At 49.7% G+C, this 23,225-nt stretch overlaps 1 protein-coding gene across 4 annotated transcripts; it reads right to left on the bottom strand.

Moving 5' to 3' along the window:
* Positions 1 to 815: 815 nt before the first annotated feature.
* On the bottom strand, positions 816 to 22,395 carry LIG3 (DNA ligase 3). Of its 4 annotated transcripts, none has more exons than XM_082679807.1 (21): positions 22,325 to 22,395; positions 21,395 to 21,447; positions 19,480 to 20,030; positions 17,382 to 17,525; positions 14,883 to 15,080; positions 14,064 to 14,215; positions 13,207 to 13,373; positions 13,033 to 13,110; positions 12,394 to 12,562; positions 10,676 to 10,831; positions 8,786 to 8,917; positions 8,325 to 8,404; positions 7,276 to 7,363; positions 6,522 to 6,599; positions 6,112 to 6,235; positions 5,358 to 5,500; positions 4,945 to 5,019; positions 4,351 to 4,497; positions 3,615 to 3,822; positions 3,128 to 3,210; positions 816 to 2,007 (listed from the first exon to the last, which is right to left on the bottom strand). In XM_082679807.1, the coding sequence occupies exons 3-21, from the start codon at positions 20,024 to 20,026 to the stop codon at positions 1,774 to 1,776; spliced, it is 3,003 nt and encodes a 1,000-aa protein (XP_082535933.1). In that variant the 5' UTR covers positions 20,027 to 20,030; positions 21,395 to 21,447; positions 22,325 to 22,395; the 3' UTR covers positions 816 to 1,773. The 4 variants fall into 4 exon arrangements, with proteins under 4 accessions (XP_082535933.1, XP_082535931.1, XP_082535930.1 ...); XM_082679805.1 differs by having other exon boundaries at positions 21,395 to 21,451; positions 22,325 to 22,379; XM_082679804.1 differs by lacking the exon at positions 22,325 to 22,395 and having other exon boundaries at positions 21,395 to 21,616.
* Between the last annotated feature and the right edge of the window lie 830 nt (positions 22,396 to 23,225).

The following is a 23,225-nucleotide window of genomic DNA, read 5'->3' as shown; positions in this document are numbered from 1 at the left end:
AGGGCACCACCCCCTCCTGCCCTTCCTCCCAACACATTTTCAGCAGCAGCTGGAAATCCCGGTCAATCAGGTTGGAGTTGGCCTCCCAGCAGAGTGTGACCTCAGCTGAGCACACTGGAGGAGGGCCGGGGCAAGGTGGTGGCCCAGACTCAGACTCATGCTCCGGTATGCTCCAGAGACTGAGTCACATTAACCTCACTCACAAGGGCTGGACAAACAAGCCTGCCAATCTGTTGATAAGAAAAAACAGAATGGACCCTCAGAAGTCAGCAGAACTAGTTGGAAGTCAGTTTAAAACCAGATGGTGACATGATGAGCCTGCACTCAGACCAGAGTGGGCTGTACCGCACAGGTGCGAGGCTGTGGAGGTGGTCTGACAGGGTTCTGAAGTCAGAGGCCAGGCCCCAGTCTCTTGGGCAGGGTCTGGACATGCACACCAGTGCTGATCTTCCCAACTCTAGATCACTACGTGCCAGGCTCTGTGCTAAGTGCTTTACCTAAGGCCTCCTGAGGTCACTTACTCTTCACAGCAACCCTGTGATTGATTTAGGTGCAGTTCCTGTCCCCATTCCTGGAGGGTTAGGGCTATTAAGTTTCAGGGCTTGATTCAAACTATGTCTGTCTACACCTGCACTGCCCAAGGTGGTAGTCACTAGCACTAGCCTCACGTTGACTACTTGAACGAAAATGAAAAGTTCCCTTCCTCAGTTTTGTTAGCACATTTCACATGCTCAGAATATGGCTGATTCATGTTGGCCAATGGAGATTTACAGGGTGCTTCCAATGCCATAAAAAGTTCTATTGAACGGCACTCGTCCATGCTAAATTGTTTCCCTTTTATTCAAATAAATCAGCCTCAGGCGGTGCAGGAGCCATTCTTTCTAAGCAGGCTGTGTAGATTTGTCCTCAGGTGGGTCTTTAAAGAGCAGTCTTTTTTTTGTTTTTGCGGTACGCGGGCCTCTCACTGTCGTGGCCTCTCCCGTTGCCGAGCACAGGCTCTGGACGCGCAGGCTCAGCGGCCATGGCTCACGGGCCCAGCCGCTCCACTTGTTTCCAGATTTGGGGGAGGCAGATCCTCCTGGAGCCCTTTATCCCCCCGAGGAGTAGCCCAAACAACCTCCCTTTCCTTCCTACCTGATCATGGTTCCCTCCCTTCACACAGGGGCCCACACACTGTAATAGGAGAGCACAAAGACAAAGCCCATTTTGTTTTCTTTCAAGTGAGACTTCATTCCTGGCGGCCAGGCTGAATACAAGTTTTGCCAATTATAAGCATTTCTGGGGACAGTCTTTCTTTTAAATACAACTTTAAAATGAGCCTGGAAGTAGAAGGGGCAGGTAAGGGAGAAAAGACTGCCGCCAGGACGGGCTCTGTGGACAGAGCTTCAACAGCCGGCCTTCCCTTCACTCCTTAATCACTAGGAGAATTATTGGGGGTGTCGGGGGAAGGACATACATAACTCCAAGATAGTTCCTGGCTTTTTTGTTTTTGTTTTTTTAAAAGCTGCTTTTTAAAGAAAAAAAAAAAGAGGTCAAAACCAGCACCCAGATCTGAAAGACCTATGTAAACCAGCAGGAGAAACTGACTTCACTGGTGGTACCCACAGCAACTAACCAGTCTGGAAGAGACCATGCATGGTTGGTGGGTTCTGGAAGATGCACAGCTTGGAGAAGAAAGCCTGTTCCCCCAGGTTCTGTCCTGTGCCTGCCTGCCCTGTCCAGGAGTAGTGCAGTGGGGAGAGCACAGCCAGAGGGCGAGGGCAGGCAGCAGTCCTAGCAGGGAGCTACCAGTCTCCGTTTCCGGATACAGGCCCAGATCCACTCCGGGGACACCTGCTGGGCCTCAGGGTTCTTGTCCCTACTACCCAGCACATGTGTGGCTGAGGCCACGTCAAATTCCTGCGCCAGGTCCCCATCGAATGCCACAAAGTAGCGTCGGAGACGGCTGAAGTCTGGCGTGGAGGGCGGCAGGTAGAGCCGCACCCCGGTGAAGATGTCCAGCAGCACCTGCAAATGCACTGTGGTCAGGGCAGGCCCGGAGCAGGGCTGGACTGTGCTGGGGCAGATGGCTCTCCGCCCAGGGAGCGGAGACCAGCGAGGAGGGAGGTTAGAACAAAAGCCAGAGACAGGGAGCCTAGCGGTCAGGACACGAGGGGAAAGAGTTTACTGAAGGAAAGGTAAAGGCATCAAAACCCCGATCCTCCAGCCACTCCAGATTACATAGGACTGACACGCCCTTCCATCCTTGCCTAGAAGAAGAGAAGGGCGAGGAGATGGGTCCCTACACTGGGGACTTGGAAAGTACGCGTCTCCAAGAACCATCCAGGGGCTGTTGGGCAGGGCCAGTGGCGCTCAGACGCAGCGATGCTGCTTGATCAAGCAGTCCACTGTGTGTGCACTAGCTGACCAAGGGACCAGGAGCCCGGCTCGTGACTGCATGCGGACTCCAGGCTTCAGGCAGGGAAAAGACGGAAAGGTCGTATAGGTGCTCTGGGGACTGGGTTCAGGGCCTGAGTTCCCAGACCTCTGTGCTGACTCCTGGGCTGGGGTGGCACAATCACCGTGTAGTGACCAGATGTCGAGTTCTTTATCTGCCCTTTGGGGCATCAGCTCCCCCAGGGCTGAACCGAGTCACTGGCCTCAGTAGACGCTCAATAGCTGCTGTCAAACCAAAGACTAACAAGGGAGTACGAGAGGGAAGAAGACGGTCACCAAGCCAGTGCCCTCTCCCGCTCCTCGCTGGCTGGCCCTGTTCACAAACTCACACTACTGCACTCCCACACCCAGACTGGGCTTTCTCCCCTTTAATGTCAATTGTGACTTGGGGCCGGCAGCCGGCTGGGTCCCTGCAGCCTCTCGGCTGGGCTGGCTGCTCTATCGCCTGCCTGCTGGCACAGCGCTCCTTCCTCTCTGCTTGCTGGCCGGCCGCCTCTGCAAGGCAACAAGAGGGCACAGGGTGGAGCCGCAGCACTGCCAGCCCAGCCCGCGGCCAGGAGCAGATGCAGGAGGGCAGGGGTTGGCAGTTAGTCCTGATAACACCTTCGCTTGTCTCTCAGAGTCCAAGTGCAGAGGGTTGGGCACACAAGGCTCCCCACCCCCCGGAGGGCACTGCTCTTCTTTCCCTCACCTTTGCTTGGCATGGGGTCTCATCAGGAGCCTTCCGCTTCTCTCCCACTTTCACAGGGGAAGGCTTTGCAGCCAGCTTGTTGCCTGCAGGAGAGAGCTCAGGATGAGAACCAAGAAGAGGGCAGGGGAGCGGATAATGGTCCCTGAAGTCAGGGGGGCACAGAGAAGGGCTGGGCCCTTCCTCTGCTGTGACCGTGGGTGAGACAGGAAGTAAGGGCTGTACGCTGAGCCTTTAGCTCAGAGGTGGCTTATCCCCGGCTCTGAGGGGCTCTCCCGGGGTCCTGTCATTCATATTTACAGAGCAGGAGGATGCCCAGCAGAACAATTTCTGGCCCATGGGTGGACACACAGCAGGAATGCAGCCAACGTCAGCTGCAGTGGACAGAGAATCCATGACCTCAGGGCTGGAGTGTGAGACTGGGTCCTTGTCCTTGGTCTCTGCCCTCGTGTCCATTCTTCATCACCCCAGCCCCTACCCTTCTCCTTACCGCCTTTGCTGTTGGAGCTACTCAGCTTCCCTCCTGCCTTCTTGGCACTGGCGGAGGGCTGCTTGGGGGAGGTTCTCGGGGCCTCGTGAGACACAGCTGGCCCTGAGATGCCCTCGTTCTCTCCGCTGCTGCCCCCTGTAGTGGAGTTCCCCTCATCTCCAGCCACTATGGTGAAAGCCGCCCGCTCCTTGGAGAGCTGGTACAGTTCCTGAGGAGGGGAGAGAATGTTGGTGTATCACTCCCTTCCCAGCCACTGGCCTCAGGCAGTCTGTGTGGTACGTTTTAGGTGACTGAGGAACAATGAGGGGAAACAGACACATAACAGGGAAAAGTGGCTGGCTTCCTTGGTACTTTTCTAGCTCTGGCCCTGTTTCTGGAGTAATCAGCACAGATCACTGTTCTGTTCCCCAGTTCTTTTCCGCAACGTAGAGAGTGCAGCCTGGGGCCAGGTCCTCCACAGGAAGCCGTGAGCCAGGAGCTCTCCTTCACCGGGACCCAGGGCTGCCCACGGGGCCCGGTGAAGGTAGGGCTCTCTAGCGGGAGATGTGGGTGGAGGCCCAGTGCTGCTGCTCCTGGCCCTGCCACGGCTTGGTCTCCCTTTCTGATAACTGCCTTCCTTGCCCATCTCAGTGCAGCGGGGAAAGGAGAAGACAGAGGACGCAGGAGGCCAGGTGCCCTCGGTTCCAAGGCTGGGACAGTGGGGTACAGGACACACACACAGCCCAGGAGGTGGCACCTTGAGTTGGGGGAGGTTAGTGGCAGACTTCCAGTCCTTATCATCACGGATTCGGGTGCAGCGAGGGAAACGGATGGAGATCCCATCAGCTGTGTGTGCCTCAGATTTCGAGAATTCAGCCCCTGTGATCTCCCACACCGCAGCTTTCTGTCAGGAGTAAGTCAGGTCACTCCCTGGTTAAGTAGAAAATACCTCCCAACCAGTTAAAAGCAATACAGAACAAGTTAAAGTCAAAAAAGCAGTGGCTAACAGGAAGGAGATGAATTCAAGTCCCACTGTTGCTACTGATGCTGTGTGACCTTAGGGTAGTCTCGTTTCTTCTCTGGGCCTCAGTTTCTCTGTCAGTGCAGGAAGGGGTGGGCCCAGGTCACTTCTAGAGCAGACCCTCTGTGCCTAGAGGATGGGCAGTCCCTTTCTCTATTGAGGATGACTCCTCAGCGTTGACTGGTCATCCCTGTGCCTGTCACTTGGCTAAACAGTCCAGAGCCCCACCCTGGGTGGACTGTCAGTGAGGCCGAGGTGACGTCTCTGGGGCACTAGAGAATGTACAGGCTCAGTTTTGGGGCTGGAGGACCCCAGGCCCTGGACTAATACCTTAGGGTCTGGAACGATGAAGTCAGGATAGTAGATCTTATTGACTTTCAGCCAGCTGGGTATCTTGCTGGGATCCTAGAGGAGAAAAGGTACAGTCCTGGGCTGTTGCCAAAATGAGACTTAAACCCCTTCTTGGTCACGGGCTTGTGAGAACAGGTGACTTATCACAAAAGGCTGACCCTCACCCCTTGGGATCCTCCCTGCCCAGAGATGGTGTGGCCTGGAGGGCATGCAGGCCAGTTTCCACAAGGTAGGTACTCAAAGAACTTAAGGGCCTAATACTGCTCCTATGGCCAAGCAGCAGCTCTCTTTTCTGTGGAAACAGATAAATGATACCTGCAGCCCCCATAACACTGCCTGTCTCAGGAATGATTGCCAGTCCAGAGGCCAGGGCCCCCAGGTCCCCTCCTCACCTTGCTGATCTTCACCATGTCCAGTTCCTTCTGTAGGCGGGCGAGCGTCGCGTCATCGTGGCCTCCTGCACACTTGGTGACTGTGCACCACTTCTGGCTACTCGGGTCATAGCAGCCCATGAGGAAGATGGACATCATGCCACCTGTGCGGAGGAGGGACTAAATAAACTCGGGGCGGGGGGGCATGTCTGCCACCCCCTCGTGCCCTGTGAGGGGCAGCCTGCTGGAGGAAAGGGCCCAGGCCTTGGCATCAGAGTGCCAGAGATCACCTCCTGGATCTACCCCTTACTAGCTGTGTAAGTTTAACCTTTTTGAGTCTCAATTTGCTCTTCAGTGAATTAGGGATAATTACACCTAATGTTGGGCTCTGGTGGAGTAAAAGGAATTGAATAGAGCCTGGCACACAGAAAGATGCCTACCAGTACTAGTTCTTCAGACCCCAGCTTCCTCTCCAGTCAGGAAATGGAGATTTTCCCTGAGGAGAAAGCTGCCAGTCCCTGAAGAAATAGTTGGTGGTGAGCTTCTTTGTGCCAGGCTAGCACAGGGTACTCTTGCCTGATCTCTCCCTTACCAGGTCCGCAGCTCTCAATGTCCCTGCCTGACGTAGCATGGGTGAGGTTGGGGCCCCTAATCCCAGAGCTTTGGAAATCATGACTGGCCACGGTAGCAGACCAAGCCAGCAAAAAGGCCTGCCTATTCCTTGAGTGGTACCTTTCAAAGAAGTACCATCCCAGGGGCCAGAGGCCACCCTGACCTTTGCTCCCTTGCCCATAGAAGGCCCCAAGCACCACCAGGTCAGCTGTGTCAGCCATGGCCCCCTCGTTCAAATAGTCCTTCTTCACTTTCAGCCAATGACGCTTTCCAGGCTCATATGTACCCTGAGGGGAAGCAAGAGAGACCACAAACTAGAATGGACATTCTATGAGGGTGGGCTTTTTACCTCTTTACGCGACATACTGGATCTGTCACAGTGCCCAGCCTGCTCTGCTCCAGGCACTAAGGGAGACATACATAAACCCATCCTCTAGGATCCAGAACTCTGGAAAGACGCCCCCCAGCACTCACCCCCAAACACCTCAGACCACCACCGCCACCTCCTGGCCAGGACTGGAAAGGCTCAGGGGAGGGCTCTGCAGGAGAAAGCAAAGGATGTGACCGTCTTACCTTCATGTCCTTCAGCACCAGCCCTTCCAACCCCTCTTGGATCACCCGGTTGATCATGTCAGCCAAGTCAGAAGCTTTCTGAGGGATAACAGGAGAGACGCTGAGGTTGGTATGAGAACAGAGAAGGGCTCTGGGAGTGAGGAAGAGGGGAGTTCCTTTTCACACACTAGCAAAGCGTCTGCTAGAAACACCCTGACTTGAATAGAAGGAACAAAAGCGCTAGCAGAGCAGCGACCAACCAGAGAGCTGCTGCAGCTCAGAGATACTGGGAGCCCACCTGGGAAGGATGCTTCATGCCCTGCCCTCCCAGGTGGAGATTGGTAGACAAATACAGGCAGACCTTGTCTTCCTGTGCTTTGCTTTGTTGCACTCTGCAGATACTGTGTTTTTTACAAACTGAAGGTTGTGGCAACCCTGTGTTGTCAGATGATGGTGAGCATTTTTTAGTATTTTTAATTAAGGTACGCACATTGTTTTTTTAGACATAATGCTATTACACACTTAATAGACTATAGTATTAACATAATGTTTCTATGCACTGGGAAACCAAAAAATTCATATGACTTATTTTATTGTGATACTGCTTTATTGTCTAGAACCAAACCCACAATATCTCCAAGGTATGCCTGTATACTCATCAGCTTCCCTCATAAGCAAATAATTAAGACTCATTCTCCCAGTCACATCTGACCCAAGGGGCTCTCTGCCCTGCTTTCAAACCACTAGGACACTGCCTAGGGTGGGATTCACTCACTGCGACTTGCTTCATTTCTGAGAACATGATCCGGTTGGGAATTTCAACCATGTTATCGTGAAGAAACTTCCGCCGCTCAAACAGAGGCCTGAGGGGGACAGGAGAACTGAGTTCAGGCCAGGATCCTCCCACCCCCTTGAGGAGTTCCGAGGAGGGAAGGGGCACAACAATGAACTTCAGCTTCAGGGTTTGCCATGGCTTAGGGCCCTCATGTCTAACAGTTCTGCCTGCCCAGGGTGACAAGGGCTCCACTGGGACCAAAGACAGACAGTTATAGGCCATGGCACAGAGCCACTTAATTGTTGTAGTTCCTGTCTCTACCTCATCATCCCACACAGACTGTATAACTCCTGGTCCCATTTGAAAAATAACTCCGACTCTCATTTTCTGCACCCTGCTTCACCCCAGGCCCCAGGTGGGCTGGTGCTTGGGTGAGCAAGCTGACAGGGCTCAGGACCTGAAGCCCAAACCCCAACTCCTACCCCCGCAGTTCTTTCTCCCTTCTATCTCCTTCCCCTTCCACGCTCAAGGCTGGTGTGGAGGGTGGGGGCCGGGATGCCTCTCTAAGGGAGGAAGGGGCCAAAACGGTTTCTCAGGGTCAAGAACTGGATGCAGCTAAGTCAAGACTGCTAGTTATCCCTAAGAAGGCCCCAGCCACAGAACACCGACAATCACAAGCTTCCTGTTGTCGGGCTCTTCCAAAAACAAAACCTCTGAGCTGAAAACTATCTGCCTCATGTACCCGTAGGTGCTGCTGAAGATAAACTGAAACCCTACTGTGCTCATAGTCTGTATCTCATCAACAATCCATTTTGCTGTGGGTGGTTGAGTTTCCTCTGTGACTTAAGCATTCAGAGCCGAGACCTGGTCAACACATCAGCTCTTCGTAACATTGAATGTGGAGCTGTGTAGCAACTGTGCTGGCTCTCAGCTCCCTCCCGCTGCAGCTCCTGGGCACAAAGAGGCACCAGCTCCAGCCACTTCTCCTCCCTCCTGTCCAATCTGAAGCCCTCACCTCCCCACCCAGGAATCAAAAATAGATTCCTCACCTATCCATCAAGCTGACATCATTGAAGTAGATACAATCAAAAACAAACAGGCAGACATTAGCATCCTGGAAGGCAGCTTTCTGTAAGGGAAAATGAGGTAGTAGGTACGTAAGGGACAAAAATAAGAGGGCATGAAAAATGGGGAGTACCAGTCCACTTCCAGAGACCCTCTGAAGCATCTGATACAAAAGGCCTATTTGTGCTGTGAAGTCCCTGGGCCATAAGGGCACTTGACAGATGGTCCTGAATAGAGACTGACCCAATTATAAGTTAGTTGCCACTACTAGCTCTTTTTTTATGCAAAACACAAAAACACATTTAAACTCAGGGCTAAATTCAGAACCAGTTCAGAGATGAAGATAAGCTTGATCCTAAGTAAGTGATACATTCCTCTCCAGTCAGACTGACAGCACACACATGTGCACACACTCACTCTTGCACATCTGGCCCTGAGCCAGTACCTTGTGCACTCCCAGAGTCCCAAAGGGCAGTGGTTTGCCTTTCTTGTTGTCGATCAGGAGCACCTCAGAGTCCAAGATCATGCTGTGGCCCCCGGGGAAAGCCTGGGGGATGTAGTCCTTAAAGTGGGCCACCTGGAGGCAGAAGGGGAGGGAGTCAGGGAGGGAGTCAGGCCCCAGAAGGAACACAGAACACCAACATGTGCAAGTCGAGCTAATGTGCAGAATAGACCTAGGCCTCGGCAGCCACCTAGACAAGAAGAATCAGCTATGTTTCGGGACCTCTGCCCAGACCCAGGAAGAGGTCAGCCCATGTTGAGGTCATTTTCCATTGGCTGCAGAGGAGAATTTGCAGGAAAAAGGAAGAAACTGAGAGTGAAAATGAGGGTCGGGGGCAGACGAACATGGAATGGAGGGAGGGAAGGTGGGCAGGCAGAGATTTGTGCAGGAGAACGGACCAGTTGGAAAAAAGATGGAAGGGAAGAAATGAATCCCCTCAGGAGGAGCAATGAAATGTGAGGAGCTTCTTCTCTGAGTGGGAGCTCTGAACCCATAGCCATCTTCAGAATGAGGAAGAAAAGGATGTTTGGAATTGGATTTTTTTCCTATGAAAGGCAGAGCCTTAGTGTTTACAGTCCTACAGGAAGAGGTCCCACTGTAACCCATGGTGGCCCTTGCCGAGTAAGGCCACGAAGGCAATCCAGGGAGCATTACTGTGGTCCAGTCCTCCCCTGGGCAGGGCACTTAGGCCATCACTGCCTCAGAAGCTTGGAGGGGGTACAGGAAAGGCCTGCACATCCATCCCACTCTGCTTCCATCCGGGATCCAGCCCTTCATGAACCAAAGCAAAAGGGAGAGAGGGATGAATGAAACTCTGGTAAGGGAGAGCAGAGAAACGGCTCCCAGTCTGGAAAGCTGTGCTCAAATGCCTTCCTAAGAAGCAGGAGGTGTCCCTAGAACAAGCTCACCAGGAGCTGTTCCTCAGCAGTTTGACTGTGAGCCCTCCCCACGGAGCAAGTGAGCCCACACTAATGCTCACGGGGAGGTTGTGCTCAGCTTTCCAGAACACCCAAACCAAACGGTCTGATTGCCCAGTGCTCTAGCAGGCGGGGGAGGCTGAGGTAAAGATGAGAGCCCCATACCACGTCTCCTCTCCTGGGGCTCTGAGAAGCGAAGTCTGAGCTAAGACTTCAGAAGGGGGAACAAGAACAAGAGGTTTACCTACCCTCCAGCTACTGGAGCCAGATGTTTCCACTGCTTTTCCCTGGACACCCCCAAAAGCTCCCAGAGGCCCCGGGAGCTAAGAAGGGCTGAGGGGTGAGGTTCTCAATGCCCTCTGATTGAGGGCAGGATTCTGGGCTCCCAGAAATCCTTGTGGGATTATGTTTACATCTGAACGTAAGCTTCTGGAGGGGCAGAACTTCCACTCTTTTTTTTTTTTTTTAAATGCTGGATGCCCACTACCTAAACAGCAACCAGAATATACTAAACACTTGATAAATATTTGTTGAACAAATTAATGAATGACAGCCCTTTGGCCCTTTGTACCTGAGCCATGACTTAGCTAGGGGGGAGCACACAGGACCCAGAAACGCAGAAGACAAGCACTGCACGTGGCTCACCAGCTGAGCTCGCTGTCCCGGAATCACAGCTGGCATCATTGCCCACAGGCTCTGTGCTGACTGACCCGCCTGCGCTCTTTGGCTGTCCCTACTGAGCAGCCCCTCATTATTGGAAGAGTCCAAAACGGAATACATGCATTCATTCTTTCATTCAACAAATACAAAATAGACCCTATTTTACACCAGAGCTGGAATGGCTATGGAACATTGGCTTAGAGATTCTTAGAGGCAGGAAGTGAAAGAGTCCCAGTGGAAAGGAAGGGACCTGTACCTTGTGCGGCAGGACTGGCTTGAGACTGCGGCTGAAGTAGCTGAAGTGGTCCCCGTTCTTATGCACCTGGACTCGCTCCCCATCATACTTGATCTCAGAGAACATGCCATTCGGACACTTCTTCATCGCGTACTCGATGGACTTGCAGGCCTCGGCCTTGAGGTAGGGAAAGAAAAGCCTGGAGACTTACAGGTGCTCTTCCAAGAGGGGCTGCTCAGCAAGGACAGCCCAGAGCCCAGGTCCCAGGGACCAACAGCCAGAGCATACCCCTAGGGCAGGCTGCCGAAGAGGTGATGGGAATGGAAAAGGCTGGGCAGTGTCATATTCCAACAATAAAAGCACCACCGAAATTGACACAGGAGCTTGCATTTTGAGGAATATATGAATGCAATCCATTGTAGAGCAAATACAATTCCACTGAAACAGCATTTGATTTTTTTCTCAATAATAATTTAGGGTCTTGTAGGGCCTCTGGCTTATTACTGAACACACAGTTATCTCAGCACAGGGGGTACGCAGAGGTAAGATTAAAGTATGCAGGTGACAGTGAGGCTGGCAGGATGGCAGTGATCAGGAATCCCTAGGACAGGACATGACACAGGAGTGCTTACTGACATACCTGTGCTGTCCTGACTCAAACAACAATGACTATCATCTTGGAGGTATTTCTATGTGTCAGATCATACACAAAATTTCATTTCATCCTCAATGTTGTATCTTATGCCATAAATATTGTTGTTTTCGCTTTATGAATGAAAAAGCTGAAGTTCACAGAGGTTAAATGCCCATTTTTGGTTACATAGCTAGTAAAGGGCAGAAATGAGATGTGAATCTAGGCCCAACTCCAAAGCCTGGGTGGTTAACCAGTAAGCTGTATAACCCATGCCACTCTTCAAATGACAGGCTGTAGAAGAGACTCCAGATAGAATTCTTACAAAAGTCAGAAAGGCCATAATGGAGGGGACCGGTCCCTCAAGTGGAGATTTCACTATTTTGGTGCTGGCTGTCCCACAGAATACTTCCCTGTCCCAAACACAGAACCCTAGACCAAGACTTCAGTAAAACACACAAGACCGTTTCATACAAAGCAGCGCACCCCACTGAAACAATGCAAAGGCTCTCACAGCAGGCATGGCAGCAGATGTGGACAGTCCTGATGCATAAGAAAACCCATGCCAGAAAGGAAATCTCATTTCTCATGAAATGAGCAGAGGCCCAAGAAGAGCTGGTCTTCATTCCTTAAGCTTCCTCTCTTTCCAGAAAAAAAGGAGACCCAAGTCACCCTGGCATAGGAAGCCTGGCTCTGTCACCAATTCTCAGAGCTACTCTGAGGCAGGTCACAGAAACAGGAGTTACTTCATACATCCACCTGACTTCAGGAAAGATGACAGGTGAACTGCTCTAGGTAGACGCTTCAGACTTCATTCCCATAAGAAAACTAAGGACCAAGAGAGGCTAAGGAACTCACCTAAGATTCTACAGCTTGCTGATGGCCGAGCCGGGCCTAGATCTCAGGCCTTTCCACCAGGTCACGCCGTCTCCTCCTCTGCCTTTACTCTTCCATGAGAAACAACCTCTGCATCTCTACTCTTCCTTCCCCAAACTCCTCCAGCCAACTTGCACAGGCTGTCAACATCGTACCCTACCTATCAGATCTCACGGGTAAGGACAGTAACCTTGGATAGGAGTAGAAAGCAGGGCCAGAGCAGCGTCCTTACCAGCATGGGCTGCACCGGGGTCATCAGTGAGGCCTGGACACTCAGAGCTCGTTTCCGGCCTGGCTCCTTCTTCACCTCCTGCTCGTTGCGGAGGACCCGCTCCACCACATCGTGCAGGTTGCGCGAGGCTTTGAAGGCTTCATAGGCATTAGGGTCTAGGGCATCTAACCTGCCAAGGCCAACAGGAGCAAGGAAACAAAAACCACTGCCTTTGACCTTAATGCTTTGGATAGCAGTCTGTCCTCAGAGAGAGGAGGGCTCCCAATATATGGGGAAGGAGTTATGTTCTATTGCCTAAAGATTTTCACAGGAGAAAAAGCTCTTGGAAAACTCAGCTCTTTTGAGATACTGTGCTACATGGATGCTGCCAGCAAAGAGGGGGCTGGAATGGGCAAGCAACTCATACCATAATTATTGAACATATTCCATATGTTTGATTGTGATAACTCTGTGAAAAGGTACTGTTATCTCCATTTAACGTATGAGAAAATGGAGGCTGAGCTAGGTCAAGTGATGGGTCCCACAGGAAGGAAGAAGGGAGAATCAGGATTCAAAACCAAATCAGGGCTCCAAAGTCCTGACACCAGCTGACAACAAAGAAAGTGGGCAGCTTCAACTATCAGAGCACCCGGTACTTACACATGTTTTGCACCTGAGTTCATCTTCAGATCATGTTTGATCAACCTGATGATGCACTTAAGGTCATTGGCTGTACACCTAGAGGGATGAGGCACATTCAACTTGGTCTTTGAAAAGCTCTGCACTCCCAAACCTTCCTTCCCTAGTGATTCCATCCCCCAGGCCCATCCCCACCTGGAGGCGATGTCCTGCAGGGCCTGTTGCTGCTCGTCCTCCTTGGTGAGCTTGGAGAGCCGCAGGAGGAATTCATCCACCTCCTGGATGGTAAGAAGGCTCTTGGCAGCTGGGGGGAAAGACTTGCTCTGCTCAAAGAAGACTCTGATTGTCTCTGACACGTCACCCTGTCTCCAAAAACCAAAATGCCACTGCAGCAACCCCAGAGTGGCCAAGTGTAACCCCTGAGTCCCCAGGACTAAAGGGTGAATCAGAGATTTCAATCACCGCTCCTATCCCCAACTCACACATATTGACCTCACTTCTTAAGAATCTGTCCCACCCACAGCTCATGGAAAGGGTACCTCCATCCACCACAGGATCTGGCCACCTGCCTTAGCTGAGAAGTGATGCAGGAACTAATCCAGGGCCAAGCCAATTTCAGGCCTGTTAGAATCTGAACTAAGAGACAGATATGGTCATCAGATAATGGGGATGTTTGGATAGAAACTTTCCACTGTGCCACAGCTGGAGTCATGAACAAACCAAAACTGAATGGTAAGCCCAAGTTATAGGGGAAAAAAAGCCAGAAAAAGCCAGGGTCTAGAATAAGAGCCCCTGGAGAGATAGTGGGAAGTCTCAGATCCAGCCCCTCGAGGTCTAGGCCTCTCGGGTGCAGCAGCAGTATAAGTTCAGTCCTCAGAACCTTGTGAAACTAACAGCTGTAGCCTCCCATTCAGCTCCTCTCATAATGAAAGCTTGCTCAAGTGGGTTTCAGTTTCCTAAAACAGTATGTGCTCCGCCAGAAAAAAGAGGGTACGGGTGCTTGGCTAGGCAGAACCCCACCTGGAATCCACCTACCCTCCCCTTCCTCTGACCTGCTCTAGGTCTCGTGCCATATCATCTGAGTTGCAGTTAAAAATGCGGCTGAAAAGCTTCACAATCTGCTTATCATTCAAGTTGTAAACACTCTTAATAACACCCGGCAGCAGCAGCTTCACTGTTAGGTACACGTCACCGTGGAAACCATCTGTAGGAGACAGAAGAAAGAAACCCTTCTTGAGAAATGGAGCTTAAACAAATAAATACATAACCTCAAGGAACCAAAAGAGATGTCTACATTGCTGCCCTTGCCGTGACGGGACCACAGGGTAGGGTGTGCATTTCACTATGGCAGCAAAGGCCGTGGCGTTGGGTGGCTGGTGGTGTGCCTCCCTTCTAGCCCCTGGATGAACTCCTGCATGGCAGAGCCATGTCTTTCACTGTAGTGTCCCCAGTGATGAGCACATTACAGAAGCTCAATGATCATTTGTTAGATGAATGAAAGAAACACAGTTGGAAGATTCTATCCCCAAGCTGTGCAAGTGGTTCATAAAAATCTAATCAAACATGCAGGATAGTGAATTTTCCTCTTGGTCAAATGGGATAGGTTCTTCTGGCCTCCTGGGGGGCAGAATAAGGGAGGAAGAAAGATGCCACATGTTTGGAGCAGCACTGGCTACACACTTCGTGGGGCCCAGTACAAAATGAAAATGTGGTCTCTTTGTTCAAAAGTGTTAAGAATTTCAAGATGGCAATAGCAGAGCATTAAACCAAGCGTGAGGCCCCGTGCAACTGTACAGTTCACATGTCCATGAAGCGGCCACGACTCTGAGCTCTTTAGAGAAGAAGCCCATCCAGGATGCTCGAGGCCCCACCTCCTGCTGAGCCTTTCTGAAGGAAGTCCTGGATGATCTGGGTCTTCGTGTTGTAGCTAGGATTTTCAGCCACCATGGCACACAACTTCCGAAACTCACGTAGCAGACAATCCTTGTGCTTAGGGTCACATTTGCTTGAGGACAGACTTGTCTTAGGGGTAGGTATTGAGTGGGCTTCCCCAGAGTTGTTGGGCTTCGCTGTTGGGAAGAGGAAAAGAGAAGACAGACAGCATAGATGTTTCATTTTGCCTTGCTGAGAAGGAAGAAAGGGAAACTAATAGACACTCTGCTGGTGCTCTATACATATGTAGCTTCACTTAATCTCCCAAAATGAGCCCTTTGGGCGTAGATATTATACCCATTTTATGGGTAAAAAAGGAGAGGTCAAGTGATCTCCCCAAATCTCACAGCTGTTAATAGTAAAGAAACGACAGCCTCACACTGAAGCAGAAGACCCGCTGATGTGCATCCCTTTATATGATTGCTTCACAGAAGAATAAGGGCCGTTTTCATGCCAAGAGTGGTCAGGACAATCTCAGAGCACTTGCAAAGCTGAACCCAGAAAAGTTGGGATCAGAAAGGGGGAAGAAATCAGGGGACTCGTTAGTCAATCTGAAACCATTGCTACTGCAGATTGTCAGAACTGGAAGAAGACTTAAAAATTATCTAGTTTAATCTCTTCTTATTGATGAGGAGACCAAGGCCAGAGGAGAGAAGACATTCCCAGCTCCTTGCCACTCCCACCCAACCCCACACCACTTTCTTTTCTTTCTTATCATAAAAACAAAAAGTAGGTCTTTCCTCCAGACACCCCAAATAACTGTACAACTCTTTTGAGTTGATCCTCTTTTACCTCCTTGTGACCATTTACAAAGTAAATTTCATTCTGCAAGCTTGCAGCAAAGCCATTAGCAAGCTGTCTGCTGATATAAGTGTCTTCTTGCCTGGGCTCTGTAAATTATAAATCTATCCTCATCTCTAACCCGGAGTCTAAAGAGGATTTTAGGGGACAAAATCTCCAAAATGTCACTGTTCAGCAGCTTGTAAGAACTAGAACACCTCATTTCTCCCAAATTCGCCCCCTAGAACCAGGACCCTTCCAGAAACACACTGCCCTTACTGTCACCTGGACTCTTCCATATTTCTATCTTTGGCCTACCACTAGACAAAAACCAAGCAAACCTCGGAGTTTTAAAATAATAAAAAATCCCAGAGTCAGACACTGTTTTTGCAATTTTATCTCCTTTATTCCTTGTGAGACACTGTGGGATCAAGGCAGGTGTTGCCATTCCCACTTCACAGATGACGCCACAGAGGCTCAGACAGGACCCAGGTCTTCTGACCTCAAGTCCCGGCTTCTTTCACTCATTATAGAAGCAACCTCCTCAAACAACTTCTGAGCCCATGTGTTTTGACTTTATTTTCTTTAGCTGAGGCAGTCACAAGAATGTCTCCATATAAAAGAAGTAACAGGTTGTAGGGTAAAAGACCACAGGTGCTGGAGTTAAACAGACTTCAGTGTAAATACTAACTCCATAACGATGCGGAGCATTGGCTTTCTCATTCATAAAATGGGCCTAATACAAGTACTTCCCAAAGTTTAATGAAAAACAAATGAAACCGTGTATGTAAAAGCCCCCAGCCCAACGCTATCTGCTACACAAGGCCATGCAGGACATCTCCCTTCTTCTCTACTTTCATCTCCAGTTTGGGCAAGTTTAGGCATGCAATTTCTCAAGATTCTTCCATTATCAAAAAAAAAGGAAGTAAAGGGCAGGTTATGTCTGATCCAGGTAAACTACTTCAAGGGGAAAAAGTCTTGACAAAACAAACATCTTTTTGCTGCAGCAGAGATTAAAATATACAAAGAAATGCTATACAAGTGGGGCAATGAGCATTAGCCATTACCTCTCTGCTCAGATGGAAGCAAATTACATTTGACCCTTCAACAACACAGATTTGAACTGCATGGGTCCACTTACACACAGATTTTTTTCAACAGCAAATAAGTACTATACAATCTGCAGTTGATTGAATCCATGGATGCAAACTGAGGGTATGGTAGAACAATGGATATGGAGAAACATGGGATAAGGAGGGTAGACTATAAATTTTCAACTGTGTAGAGAGGGTTTAGAGCCCCTAATGCCCATGTTGTTCAAGGGTCACCGTATTAAGGAGGCTAGATAGCACAGAATGTTCACTCTTTTTTTTTTTTTGCGGTATGTGGGCCTCTCACTGTTGTGGCCTCTCCCGTTGTGGAGCACAGGCTCGACACACAGGCCCAGCGGCCATGGCTCACAGGCTCAGCCGCTCCGCGGCATGTGGGATCTTCCCAGACCAGGGCACGAACCCGTGTCCCCTGCATCGGCAGGCAGACTCTCAACCACTGCGCCACCAGGGAAGCCCCCAGAATGTTCACTCTTAACCAGAGTCCCAAATAGGATACCAAATTAAAAGGAGGACTGTAACAGCTCAGGTAACGCTGATCTATCTTACCTGAAAAGCCAGAAAATTTCCGGGGATTGGTATTGGTGACAAATGAGGCACCTTTCACTGGAGATGTCACCTGGCCAGTGGCTGTCAACTTAGCCTGGACAACAGCTTTCTTCTTTGGTGTGTTTGCTGCCTTGGAAGACAGATCTGTAGGACCCCAAAAGAAGGGAAAATATCCTTCAGTGAAAGATCCCTGAGAAAGCTTCTAAAGAATCTATCAACTGCTCTCACAGCCTGGCTAGGTAAGTTACTACCATGGTATTAACCCAATGCTGACTACTGGCTGGCTGGTCTTCTAAAGTGGAGGTAGTGAGTAATAGGTTATTAGGGAGAGGGTGTCCTGGGGACAAAAGACTCAGTTACTCTTTATTTTCATTAGTAACTTAAATTTTCATCGACACTGTCCACCCCTTATCCCACATATAATAATCTCCAGATTATTTGGAGGAAATCAGAAATCACGTCTCAACAGATAAAATGTGGCGACCTCAGCTTATGGAATTAGCCCCAATTTATAGATAACCAAGAAAGCAAAATGAAGATGGATAAACAGAGCATGTTGATTTGGTATAAGTAGGAAAAACCTTCCAGCTGCTGAGTTATTTGAGCTGACAGTTTACTTCTACCTCATGTTTTTCTTCCTCTGAATGAGATGGGTCAAAGGCTGAGGCCAATGGCTAAGGCCAGGCAGGGCAGGAGGGGAGCTTGAGAAAAAAATGTATGAGTAGTTTTCTCTCCCAGAAATCTCTTTTCCTCTCAAAGAACAAAGATAGATGCCCATTTTAGAGTACTCCTACAGTGACCAGAACTAAACTTAATTGAAGATATGAATATTACTTTATAGATGAAGACACTGAAGGTCAGGAAGTACAAATTGGATTTGTAAGTATCAGTATAAGATTTCTAAAATATGCATACATGTGAATATGCACGTATGTGCACATATATATCTGTATATGTTTTTGCGTACATACGAACATATATTTTCTAGTTCTGTCTGCTGAAAGGGCTTAAAAGCAAGGACACCTCATGGCACCCAGGACATGGAACATCTAGATTTTGGTTTCTTATGCCATTTCCCCACTAACAGGAATAAGGACTCCAGAGAAATGGCTGATTCCAGGGATAAGATAGGATACATACAAGGTAAGCCTAAGAGCAAGCATACTGTTATGCCAGAGAATAAGGAAGTACTTTAAAACGTTTTTAAAAATGTGATTTGGGCATTGAGGACAGAAACTAGCTTAAAGGGGCTCTCAACTGGCCAAATATGGGACAATTTAGTACCAAATTAATACAGTACAATTATAAGCCACCAGGAAAAAGTAGTAATCTATGAGTTCATACAGATAATAAGTTGATGGATAAAAGGGTGTAGTGGTAGGTACTCTATTCTTCAAAAATGTCAATGTCATAAAAGAAAAAGACCATGGCAATGTTCCAGATTAAAGGAGGCCAGAAATGACAACTAAATGAAATACCCGATCTTAGATTAGGATTCCATACTGAAGGGAGAGAAAAGCTGTAAATTATCTGATCAACTGACAAAACTAGAATACAGATGGTGGATTAAAGTATTATATCATGATAAATTTACTGGTTGATAGGTGTATTATGGTCAAGATATCCTTATTCTTAAGATAAACACATTGAAGTATTTAAAAGCAAAGAGCCATAACGTATGCTCAAATGGTTCAGGAAAAAAAAAGTGTGTGTGGAAGGTGAGAGTAAGAGAGAGTGTGAGAGCGCACACACGTGAGAGCAAAATGTTAACAATAGGTAAATCTGAGGGAATTCCCCAGTGGTCCAGCGGTTAGGATTCTGCGCTCTCACTGCTGAGGACCCGGGTTCAATCTGTGGTTGGGGAACTAAGATCCCACAAGCCACGTGGTGTGGCCAAAAAAAAAAAAAAAAAAGGTGAATATGAGCATTCTTTGTATTATTTTTATTCTTGCAACTCTTCTGTGAGTTTGAAGTTATTTCTGAACCAAAAATTAAAACAAAGACAGAAAGACAAACAGGAAGAAAGAAATTGGGCTCTACTCTCATCCCTTTTCTTCTCAGCACCAATAAGATGAGAAAGCAGTATTCTCCATCCCACCTGCAATGTGCTGGATTATCTGTTCTTTCTCATTATCTTCCAGCTCTTCCCAGCCTTCCAGCTCTGTGAGGTCCTCAATTTTTTTTGTGGTGGCCCGGGCCCGCTCCAGTTTCTCAAACATGCACTTAATGTGGTACCACTCTTTCATATCGCCCCCTGACTCTGAAAAGGGATTGGGCACCACTTTGCCGATTCGGCACACCCCCTTTACAATCTTTTCCTTGCATTTTTTGCAGCCGGCTGTGCCACGCTTGGCATAGTCCACACAGAACCGTTGCTCTGCCATCTCACAGGGGCCACTGCAGACTCCCACATGCGACCCTGGCAAGAAAACAAGGCAGGTGGCACGTGGTCTTAGATTGCTTTCCTGGAATGACACAACAGGCTTTCTTCTCTGGAGGAGGTGGTGTCCATGAAGAACTGTTTCCGACCACCGGCTGAACTGTCTTATGTCAGGCCAGTGATGTTGTTCTCGGAATAGGCACAGTTCTTTCTGGCTGAGCGCACGGAGAGTTGGTGGTAAGAGGATCTTAAAAGCCAAAGTCATACAGCTGCATGAAAGGGTGAGAGGCAGAAAAGTGAGTTATAAACGAGGAGGTAGGCTTCTAATTCCCTCAAAGGCAGACATCCTAACACAATCCATGCTGACCAATCAAACATTTCCCAAAGTATGAAAGATTTTTTTTTCTTCCGGCTGTGCAGCACAGCACGTGGGATCTTAGTTCCCCCATCCAGGATCGGACCTGCACCCCCTAAAGTGGAAGCTCAGAGTCTTAACCACTGGACCACCAGGGAAGACCAGGTATGAAAGATTTATTGCCTACTTGATTCAGAGTTCCAATACAGGAAAATTCAGTTTGCAAAAGGATGTTCAATTATCTAATGTATACATGTGTATCTAGTAAATCACAATCAAGAGACTCCAAATAACACAAAACCTTCTCTCAGGCCACCAGCAGCCCCTAATCCTTAAAATGGATGGTGAGCCTTAAGAATAATAAGACCCTAAAGTTTCTTTTTAATCATCAAGAAAAATTACACTGAGAGTTCCCTGGTGGTCTAGTGGTTAGGACTCTGCACTTTTACTGCAGTGGCCAGGGTTCAAACCCTGGCTGAGGAACTGAGATCCCACAAGTTGTGTGGTGCGGCAAACAAAACAAAACAAAACCCACTACATTATGTTCATAAAGTTTTTAATGTGAAATATAAAATATATGCCGTCCTCAGAAAATAATTAAGCCACTATATAGATGTGCGATTTAATCAGAAGCCCTATTTTGAGAGGCAATTAAATGGAGCCTAAAACCAGACTGCCTGGTTTCAAATCCTAGCTCATTGGCTGTATGACCTTGGTAGGTTACTTAACCTCTCAGTTCCTCAATTTCCTCAACTGTAAAATGTGGATAATAATAGTACCTGACTCAAAGAGTTGTCACAAGAATAAAGCCCTCAAAATCAATGAAGCAGTTATCCTTTAAGCTGAAGCTCCCTATGTGAAACTAGCCTGGTTATAATTCAGCAGCTTGAATTGGGAAATGCTGAAGTAGCTGAAACAGCAAGAATCAGAGGAACTGATCAATCAACCCGAATGGAAACAGGTATCATATCCACATGGCATCCCCCACCTTCTTATATCCATATTTTCTGAAGTATCCTCGCAGTTCCAACTTTAAACAGACTGGACATTGTTTTCAGCCTGCACCCACCTTTGTAGTGAAATTGCTATTGGGTGATAATGGAAAGCAGGCTTTACTTACTGTACTGCAACATGATGCAGAGGACAGCAGGTAACTGGGAATAGAGACGGGAGCACAAGTGTGACCATACAGTTCAAGGACTATGTTATCTTTGAGAATTTCCTTTAATTCCCCTGAGTCTGTTTTCTTATTTCTAAGACAGAGAAAATAATACCTACCTCACGGGATGGCTGGGAAAATTAAAATAAGTCCATGGGGGGAAGGCTCTGAACTCCCTGAAAATGTATACAAAAAGGTGCACATTCAGCATTGTACATTTTGTGGGGGGACAGACAGTCATGATTTTCAGGAAACTCACAAAGGTCTCTATAACCCCCAGAAGTTGAGGAACCACAAAGGTGAGGTACGGGAAAGCACGGTAGGCCCGTAAGAGGCGCTCAGAACAAGGTTCACCACCTTCCTTGGAGGGCGAGTAACGAAGCCCTCCCCTCCCGCCCCCCCGCCGGGACCACAGGAGCCGACAAGAGAGGACCTCCCTCGCAGCGCCCGACCCTCCGCAGGGCCCAGGAGGCGCTGGGCCACAAGGCACAAAGCCGCTGTGAGGAACCCCGCCTGGCTCACAGTCCCCAGAGCCGCCGCTCAGCATTTCATCAAAGGGAGCCGAAAAGGAAACCACTGAGGCCTGAACGCAACCGGGCCGGGAAGTGAAAGCCCCGCGACAGCTTTTGCCGGAGGGCCTCCCCGCGACGCTTTCGGGAGTGGGCACGGGCTACTACTGCCCGGGGCGAACAGCGGGGACACCGGGAGGGGACGGGGAAGCGAATCCCTCGATTCGGGCAGGAGGAGCCTCCAGGACACAGCCCGGACGCGGCGGGAAGAGAAAGGCTCCCGAGGTCCCTCCGAAGCCCATCGACTTCAGCGCGGCGGATGGGCAGATCCAGCCAGAGCAGTCCTGCGGCAGCCGGGGGCACCCTGCCTCGGCGCAGGCCGGTGGAGCTCCCCGGGGGCCGCCACGTCACGGAGGGTGTGCCCTGGGGCTCCCCGGGCGGGCGGAGGAGGAGGTCAGGAGGCTGGCTCCCAGCCGCCCCAGCCTCGGAGCCCGGGCTGCCTTTCTCCCCCCCGCCCAGCCCAGCCGCGCCGTCCTTCACCTGCCTTCCCGGCTCCGGCTCCACCTCAGGCCTAGGGCCAGGCACCCACAGGCCGCGCGCAGCCACCAAGGTTGTAACGTCTGTCTCTTTAAATCCGGGTCCTTGCGCTGGCCGCAGCGCGCAGGCGCAGAGGTCCTGGCTCCAGAGGCGCCTCAAGTCCCCGCCCCGCGCCTGCCACGTGGGCGGTAGTCAGGTTCCCCGGGAGAGGCCTAAGACTCTGTATTGGGGCGTGGCGGAGGTGTTTACCCATCAGGAGAAAGCCCAGATGCTGGGATGAGGCGGCGCCTGAAGGAACGGTGGGGACACCCTGATTTGCTCTTTGTTTTTTAAATTTATTATTTTTGGCCGTGTTGGGTTGTTGCTGCACGTGGGCGTTCTCTAGTTGCGGTGAGTGGGGACTACTCTTAGTTGCCGTGCTTGGGCTTCTCATTGCGGTGGCTTCTCTTGTTGCGGAGCATGGGTTCTAGGCGCATGGGCTTCAGTAGTTGTGGCACTCGGGCTCAGTTGTGGCTCACAGGCTCTAGAGCGCAGGTTCAGTAGTTGTGGTGCACAGGCTTAGTTGCTCGCCGGCATGTGGGATCTTCCCGGACGAGGGCTTGAACCCGTGTCCCCTGCATTGGCAGGCGGATTCCTAACCACTGCGCCACCAGGGAAGTGCCCCTGTGATTTGCTCTTAACTTTAGAGATTATCTAGTTATTAAAGGTACTGGTTGAGAAACTATGTTGTGATGAGCTTGGGTAAGGCAAAGGTCGCGTTATTCAATCTATTTTTCTGTATTTCCATTGTCTTGTGTCCCGCAAAGTGCCTAGCACATAGTAAGTATTCAATAAATGTTATTTAATTGGAAAGGGGTACTAGATAGAGTAATATATAAATATTATATATAATATTTATAAATAT

The sequence above is a fragment of the Grampus griseus genome (genome assembly GCF_964374135.1).
Source record: "Grampus griseus genome assembly, chromosome: 20".
Lineage (NCBI taxonomy): Eukaryota > Metazoa > Chordata > Mammalia > Artiodactyla > Delphinidae > Grampus > Grampus griseus.
Note: the sequence above shows the minus strand (reverse complement) of the source record. Positions and strands in the feature narration are given on the sequence as shown.

Coding starts and splice junctions, on each gene's coding strand:
- LIG3 (XM_082679804.1), bottom strand. CDS start 21,516: ATGACTGTCTGTCCCCCCACAAAATGTACAATGCTGAATGTGCACCTT. Junction 8,918..10,675: donor AGCCAGTCCTGCCGCACAAG/GTACAGGTCCCT, acceptor TTCTGCCTCCAG/GTGGCCCACTTTAAGGACTA. Junction 4,498..4,944: donor TCATCGTTCCAGACCCTAAG/GTATTAGTCCAG, acceptor TACTCCTGACAG/AAAGCTGCGGTGTGGGAGAT.